At 51.1% G+C, this 8,399-nt stretch overlaps 1 protein-coding gene across 1 annotated transcript in view; it reads right to left on the bottom strand.

Moving 5' to 3' along the window:
- The window catches only part of LOC108508513 (phosphatidate cytidylyltransferase 2), a 25,581-nt gene extending 17,436 nt beyond the window's left edge, over positions 1-8,145 (bottom strand). The window contains exon 1 of the mRNA XM_017837340.1: positions 8,077-8,145. Coding sequence (XP_017692829.1) covers positions 8,077-8,139 — 63 coding nt within the window. The 5' untranslated portion in view covers positions 8,140-8,145. The remainder of the gene's footprint in view (positions 1-8,076) is intronic.
- Between the last annotated feature and the right edge of the window lie 254 nt (positions 8,146-8,399).

Here is an 8,399-nt window from a genome sequence, read left to right as displayed (position 1 = left end):
CTCCCAGGATGTCAGACATCCACGTGAGAGCTCCCAGGATGTCAGACATCCACGTGAGAGCTCCCAGGATGTCAGACATCCACGTGAGAGCTCCCAGGATGTCAGACATCCATGTGAGAGCTCCCAGGATGTCAGACATCCATGTGAGAGCTCCCAGGATGTCAGACATCCATGTCAGACCTCTCAGGATGTCAGACATCCACCTGCAGGATGCAGAGCTTGGAAACAGTTAAAACTCCTCAGTAAGAGCAAAGCAAATCTTCTCTCTGGTTACCTTGGGATCTGGTTTTATTTTTCCATTTATTTTACAGGGCAAGCATTAAATCTATTAAAACACAATCAGCAGCTTTTACTGGCTTTTGTTACCAACATGGAGTTACTAAATTGAACGGGGGAGGTTTGGCAAGCCCAAGGCTCCTTCTTCAATTGATCATCTCAATGTTGAAGGCTTCTTACTGAATCAAGGGCAAAAGGAATGCGGGAATAAAATCAAGATAACAAGACCCATTTTATATTAATTCACTGATTTCTACATAAGTCATGATGAGAAGAAAGAGTAAAACCCCAAATCTCTGCAAGGGATGTTTCTCCTGGTGAACCAGAGCAGATGGGGGAAAAACCAGATACCTGCTCACTTTTTACATTTATGAAATCAGCAGATCTAAGCAACGTTTGTCAACAAACATTTTATCACCCTGAAGAAAGATACATGGAGAAATGAGTTGTCTGAGCTTCCTTTAAACAACCCTTCAACCGTGTGGTACGAAATTTGCGCTCACATTTCAATGGCTTTCTCACAGAGGAAGCTCAGGGTTTTTACCCAAATATCCATGACACATCTCAGTTGTCATAGAAACGAGTCAGCTCCCTCCCTGCCAAAAATCTGCCCAATACAGATCCACAGTTAAGTATTCAACGCTGGCAGATTAAATTTGTGCAAGAAATGCCATTATTTGGGCACCTTCCTCAGAGCCAGGAGCTGGTTAGTTTAGACTTCCTGCCAGATTTTAACAAAAAGCTGTGACAGAAAATGTCAATATGAAATGAAAGCTGAAGGGAGAAACAGAGTTGCTTTTTCAGGCAAAAAAACCTGACAGCTGGAACAAAAGGGACCAACTGCACCACAGCCTCTGCTGTTCTCACCTCCGAGCACACTGGCAGGATCAAAGCCAAGATAATTAGTTTAATGAACACAAACCCAGCAGCCTCAGTTATGAAAATCTCCGTGCTTTTGAGAAGGGGTTTTAATTCCTACATCCAGGAGAACTGCTGTTCCTCTCTCCCCTTCTCCCTGCTTTCCCTACACGGCACCTGCCCACCTCCCTCAGCTGCTGGGCCCCACCAAACCCCCCTCTGGGTGAGATCGAGGTGACAAATCACCCAAGCACTCCCAAATTACAGGAGATTCTCTTTCAGAGGTTGACAGCTCAGGAGGGTGAAACAAGGGAGAAGTTTGCAGACCATTAACATGGGAAGGAAGAACCAAGCAACCAGCGGGGTTTGATTTGTACTAAGAGCCCAAAAAGACACTGGTTTTGTTGCAAGTGCTGCAGAAAGTGCTTGAACTTCTCAGGCTGGGAGGTCACCTGCAGGAAAACTAAATTCAAGATTGTCATGTCCCACTCCAAGCTGGCATCTCGTGCTGACTGCGAGATTTGTTGTCTCAAACAACCCAACAAAGCTCAGGTTTCGTTTATGTTGATAAAGGACTCCCTTCCCCATCCCAAAATAGCCATATTCCAGTTGAAGGCATGCAATGGAAATTGGGACATGCCTAAAATAACATCACAAAAAGCAGAAATGTTTGTACAGTGGCTGAAAGAGCAAAGAAAACTCATCTCATGCTCCCAAAGCTCCTGCTTTGTTTGGACAGGGAGTCCATCCCTCAGCAGTGGGATGTGCTCAGAGCCAGCACAACAACAGCCTGGCACAGGAGCCTGATTTCCATGTCAGCAAATCTGATCCCCGTGAAGTCACACCTCCCTGTTGACTCATCAGTTCATCCCCTGCCTGCACCCCCAGCACCCACTCCAGGGTCTGTGGATTCCAGGGAATCCAGGAGGGAAACGCAGCAGGGACCAGCTATTGTGTACAAACGGGCACAAAAATAGCTCCGTGGTTCTGGCACTCCCCCAGAATCTCCTCCTGCTAAGAAAGGAACCTGCCTCCCCCTCTGAAACATGGATGGAGATGTTTTGGGGAGAGGCTCCTGGGTTCTCCTGGATTTAACTGGCATCCCTGTGCTCTCCTGGCATTTCCACGCTGGCACTTTGTCACCCCTGCAGAGACAGAGAAACATGTCCAGGAACAGGAAAGCAAAGCTCCAAGAGCCTCTGGGAGTTGGTGTTGGGAGAGGCTGGAGCTGTGTCTGCTGGAGCTTGCACAGACATTTCAATCTGCTGTTGTTTGGAAGAGCTGGGACAAACAAGAGGGAGAACAAACAGCTCTGGAGCAACTGTTCACTCTGAAGGTTAGTGCAGGAAAAGGCTATTTTTGGCCTCTGAAATGAGAGTCTGCATCACACCAAGGCCAGTGCCTTCTGACCCTCAATTCCTCTGGTGTTAACACATATTTTTCCAAAACATAATCAGAAAAAAAAATCTCACCAGGCCATTTAATTTGCTGACTGTGAGGTGGTGCCACAATCTTGTTCTGCCAGTCAATCCCCTTGGCTTTATTTGAACTAATCAAGGAAAGGAACCACGCAGGACTTGGATGAGTATTTTAGACATGATCCTGATGAACCCACATCAGTGCTTTGCTGAAGTCACAGGTGTCCAAGGCCAGGTTGGACGGGGCTTGGAGCAATCTGGGCTAGTGGAAGGTGTCCCTGCCCATGGCAGGGGGTGGCACTGGATGGGCTTTGAGGTCCCTCCCAACCCAAACCAGTCTGGGATTTTATGATTCCATAGGTTTTACCTGCAAGGACTTTTACCTCTGGTGTTAATCACTGCTCACCAAAGGCAGGTAGGAGGAGAAAATGGTTTTCTTGCTACTTAACCTGTGGTTTGTGCTTGACAGACAGTAGCACTGGTCCTTAGGATTTTTTTTCCTTCTTGGAAGACACACACAAACACCCCAACTTCCCTCTTCTCAGCACCAAACATCCCTCCCCCCACAGGAATCACTCCCAGATATCAGTGAGAGCACAGGATTTCGGGAGCCTCAGCAGAGACATCACTTATGTACAAAGCAACTCATCTGAGCACTGACCTCAACCTGCAACGGGGTCAAAGCCAGAGGAGTATCCATAGGGAGTTATGGATGTGCCTCCCTCCATCACCCCATGCTATCCTGACCATACTGTGCACAACAAATGACTGGAATTGAGGACAGACCACTGGAGCAGCAAGAGGGAGCTTGGGAAGAAGCTCACAGATCCACAAAGATCCTGCAGGAACACTGGGAAAACAGGGAGGTCTGGGGGTAACAGCCACTTCCAGACACTGCTGAGAGGGACACTCACTTGTGTGACCCTCCAGACCAGCCAGGAATAAATCTACTCAGTAAATAAGGATGGGAAACAGAAGCCAGGCCTGCACTATCCAAAGGGCTGAGGAACAGGAAAAGCAACGTGTGCTTGGGGGGTTTGATGAGAGCACTGAGAGTGCCCGTGAAGAGCTGCTCCCAGGGAAGGAAAGGATCTCCTCACAGCCCAAGGGGAGTCACCCAACCCTTAAAATGACAAAATCTTCCTGGGATCAAACTTCTCTGGCATCACCACAAATGAGAAGGACACAGGTGAAAGGAGTAGAGGCCAAGTCAAAGCCTTTCCAAAGGAAACAATGGCAAAGGTGTCCAATTTGAGTTCCTTTTCCATCAGGAACACAGTGAGTCCAGTCCCTCCAGGCCACAACTAAGGATGCCCAGGAGCTGTCAGGCACACACAGAGCTCAGCATCCAACAGACACTTCATCCAAGGCTGAAGTGTCTTCTCCCAGCAGAGCTGGGATTGTGAACATCTCCCCACAATAAACGAGGCTCGTGCTTCAGCAGAAGCCAAGCAAACTGGTGCCTGGAATTGAGCCTAAAATTACATTAAGAGCTATTAAAAATTAAGCTTTTGGAGCGGGTCTGGAAGCAGACTTGTTGTTCAGCCTCTCTTAATCCTGATGAGATCAAGAGAAGCATCACTGCAGCAGTTTACTGGGTTTGATCCTACAAGAACCTCATCTTGTTATCACAGACTCCCAACTAGTGGGAGCTCTGAGCTCTCCTGGAACATGGGAAGTAACGGGATTTGAAATTGCCTAAACCTTCAGAGCACCTGCAGTGTTATTTCTCTGTGTCCTGAACCCTCTCCTGAGCTGAACTCCAAAACTGGAGCTGCTGCTGCTGCTGCTCCAGCCCAGCCCAGGCAGCTGTTCCCTGCCACCCTTCACCCTCCCAAGCAGACCTAAGGGACAGCATAGCATCCACTTGCCTCAGCAGCTTCAAAGCCCTTAGATCACCAGGGAATTCTTGCAAAATGCCTGGAAACACGAGAAATAAATGCCTGGAAGCACAAGAAATCACGAGGCTTGGATGCCAGTCTTTCACTTTCTGTACCACACGAACCAGATGCAGCCAGATAAAAGTCACACTGTCAGTCCACTGCAAAGCTGGGCTGGAAGGAACCAGAGTTTCCATCAGCCAACACTTCTCAAGTACAGAATCATTCCAGTTCCAGCCAGGCACTGACTGCAGGGGACAAAGGGCTTGGTAAACAAAGCCAAAGGGATGGGGGGTGTGACCTGCAGCCCCCCTTTCCACGGGCAGAGGCCCTGGGATGTCTGAGAACCCCCCCAGTTTCAACTACTAGTGCAACATCCCAGCAAAAGGATGGAAAAGAAAAAATCCCTCAGTCCTCACTGTGCAGTCACACAAAGCACAAACAGCTACCGAGAAAGGATCATAAAATCCCCCTAAAGCAGCAGGAGCCTTCAGGAGCTCTGCAGGCATCAGGAAACAATTTTATTTTGCACTTCTGTTCTCCTTGGGAGCTGGAAGAGAAAATGTGGTTTCCTGGGATGCACTGAACACAGGAGAGAGGCACTGACCTCAGGGTTTGGATAATGAATGAGGCTACAGAGCAAAGGAACGAGTCTACAAAGACCAAGGGAGAAGGACCTGCAAGGCAACAATTACAACTTCTTTCATGGTGAGGCGCTGGCAGAGGTTGCCCAGGAAGCTGTGGCATCCCTGGAAGTGTCCAAGGCCAGGCTGGACAGGGCTTGGAGCAACGTGGGATAGTGGAGGGTGTCCCTGCCCATGGCAGGGGGTGGAATGAGATGGTCTTTAAGGTCCTCTCCAAGCCAACCCATTCCAGGATTCCACAATCTCAGATATCACCACACAAACACCAACAGGTAACAGCATCCCAGTGCTCTGGGCTTAGAAAATGGGTACAAACAACACCAGGGCAATTTTGCCTGTTTTTTCACTGGGGAGATGAGGGGGAGTTCACTGAGCAGAACAAACAGATGTTGCCTTGTTCCCTCTGAGACGAAGATTGTGTCGCACAACAGTTTGAACAAAAATCGATTTTCAAACGCTCTGGCATGAGGAGCTCAACTGGGGCAGTTGTGCCAGCAGGGAGGGACACCAAAGCTGGGACCCTGGGCAAAGGCAAGAGGAGCAGAAAGTGAAACCAACCTCCCTATTCCCACTCTCAAACCAGAGAAGTGAGAACAAGCACAAAACACAACCACCTGAAACCCGCCTCGGTGTTTACATCTCGTTTCTTTAAACATGCTGAGAGCTCTTTCCAGAAGCCACAAGGGTTTCTGGAGAATAAAATATCTGCTGCTAAGTGATTTTCCTTGGCAGGGCTCAGTGCATGACAAAGCAGGAATGGGAATGTCCCCTCTCCCAGCAGCACCTGCAGCAGAGCCCTGGGCAGGCCGAGACCACCAGGACCACGAGCAGTTCTGCTGCCTTGGCCCTTCCCTGCTGTTATTCCCAGGCTCTTCCAGGCATTTCAAAACCCAGGGGCTGGATCTCAGGGGAGGAAAGCAAATCCTGCCCCTGAGCTGCCATGGAAAGCACGGCACCAGAGGGATTCACAGCAGCAGGATTAGTCACCAGGTAACACCTCCCAGCAGCTGGATTGAACAATTTGGGGAAATTCCCTGCTCCCAGCACTCCTCTCTCCTCAGAAACATCACATTCAGCACCTTGGAGGAGCTGTTCCTCACTGCTTGGAAACATCTCTTTCTATTTTTTCCCTCCTGCAATTCATTTGAGCTGATTTAGGAGGAGCAGCACAACAGAAACAGTCCCTCTCTCTAGGAAGGACACTCCAAGTCACTGACTCCAAGGAAATATTTGAGGAGTCCTTCAGAAGTCTCCTTGCACATGACAATACTTGCCTGGAAATAACAGGGAACAGTGGCCTCTGAACTTCTTTTAGGAGCTAAAGCGAATCCCAGCTTGGCCCAGGGGGTTTGGCTGTGCTCCAGTTAAGCAGCACCAGCCCCCCCAGCCTGCTGAGGGAGGTCTTCCAACTCCCACTAAAGTTCTGGAATAGAAAACTCCCTGAAGATTTTCTGCTGCAAAGAAAATTCCAGCTGGGACAAAGGTACTTATGTCGAGGACAACGGTTTCGCCCTCTGCACAACCACAACCCAGGAGCCATCTGGTGCTCCCCTCACTCGGGTCAGGAAACCTGGGATCAGAGAGCTCCAGGGAACTATGAAAAAGGCAGAACCTCCAGATCTACATCACGGCTACCCACTCTCCCTTCTGTGTGTCACCCTCTGATCACATCAGCACAACAAACCTCCCTCCATCCTGCCTGCACAGCTCCTGCAGGTGTTTCACTGGTACTCAAACAGCATTAAAATAGCATTAAAATCGCATTTAAATTGCAGAAGAGTTTAGTCTAATGGTTTCCTGCTGCTCTGAACTGCATCCTTGGTGCAGCAACAGAGAAAACACTCCTGTGATGGTGCTGAGGGCCCAGGGCCTCTCCCAGCACAGGTGCATTAAACACCAAGGCAGCAAGAACCACATTTCCCTCCAGTTTTTGCTCTCTGTGACCCTGCAAATGTTATTTACAAAGTTTTCCCTGGCTGTTTATTCCTTTCCTCTTCGGGGAGGAGCAGGAACAGAGATGACAAGGGTGACAACAGAGAGTGACCACGAGCATCCAGCCAGGCTCAGGGTACAGGAAAACAGAGCCAGGCTGGCTTTCCATGGCTCGTCTGCTGTGGAAAAACAAACCTTTTCCTTCAGAGAAACACAACTTCATTCCTCGTTGAACTCCCACAGAGTCCACGCAGGGAGGGTATTTCCTGGGGGTGATTTAGGAGGTACCAAAGTCTTTCCTAAGGCAAGGTCTGGGACCCCAAACTCACTCCCAGGGGATGATTTAGAAGGTACTGAAGTCTTCCCAAAAGGAACCTGCAGGGCGTGTGACCCCGCCGCCCCCCCATTCCCTGGGGATGATTTAAAAGGTACCAAAATCTTTCCTAAGGGGAGCTCTGGAGCCCCAGATTCATTCCCTGGGATGATTTAGAAGGTACCAAAGACTTCCCAAAGGGAACCTGCAGGGTTTGTAACCGCCCCCGGCCACCTCATCCCCTGGGGATAATTTGGGAGGTACCAAAGCTATTCCTAAGGGAAGGTCTGGAACCCCAGCCTCATTCCCTGGGAATGATTTCAGAGGTACCAAAGCCTTTCCTTAAGGGAAGGTCTGGGAACCCCCTTCATTCCTTGGGGACGATTCGGGAGGCATCAAAGCCCCCCCGAGGGCAGGCTTGTAAACCCCCCCTCATTCCCTGGGGGTGGTTTCGGAGGTACCAAATGCCCCCCAAGGGAAGGTTTGTACCCGGGATACCCCGCACACACAGTTCACATCCCCATCTCCGCGCTCCCACACAGTGGACCGGGGCCGGCTGTCGATTCCCCGGGGGCGGGATCTGCTCCTTCGGGGGGGTCAAATAAACCCAACGAGGGGCAAATAAACGCCCCCTCCACCGCCCCCGCCACGCGGGGGTCGCGCAGCGGTCGCGACACAAGGCGGCGGGACGGGCCGCTCCCCCCTCACCCTCCGCCCCTCCCCACCCCCTCCCGTCCCCCCGGGCTGCCCCGCACCTTGTCCTGGGGGTCCCGGGCCCCGCCGGGGCCGCGCCCGGGCCGCTGCCGCACCTCGGCCATGCCGGACCCGCGCCCGCCGCCCGCCGCCCGCCGCCGACAGGGGGCGCCACCGCGCCGCGCACCGGCCAATGGGCGGCACGGGCTGGGCTGGGGGGCGGGCTTTGTGCTGCTCTGGCCACGCCCAGGTGTGGCGGGCTAATGATGGGCGCCATGTTGGGGAGGGAGCAGCTCNTGGATGTCTGACATCCTGGGAGCTCTCACATGGATGTCTGACATCCTGAGAGGTCTGACATAGATGTCTGACATCCTGGGAGCTCTGC

Source organism: Lepidothrix coronata, unplaced genomic scaffold, assembly GCF_001604755.1.
Source record: "Lepidothrix coronata isolate B3197 unplaced genomic scaffold, Lepidothrix_coronata-1.0 Scaffold301, whole genome shotgun sequence".
Lineage (NCBI taxonomy): Eukaryota > Metazoa > Chordata > Aves > Passeriformes > Pipridae > Lepidothrix > Lepidothrix coronata.
Note: the sequence above shows the minus strand (reverse complement) of the source record. Positions and strands in the feature narration are given on the sequence as shown.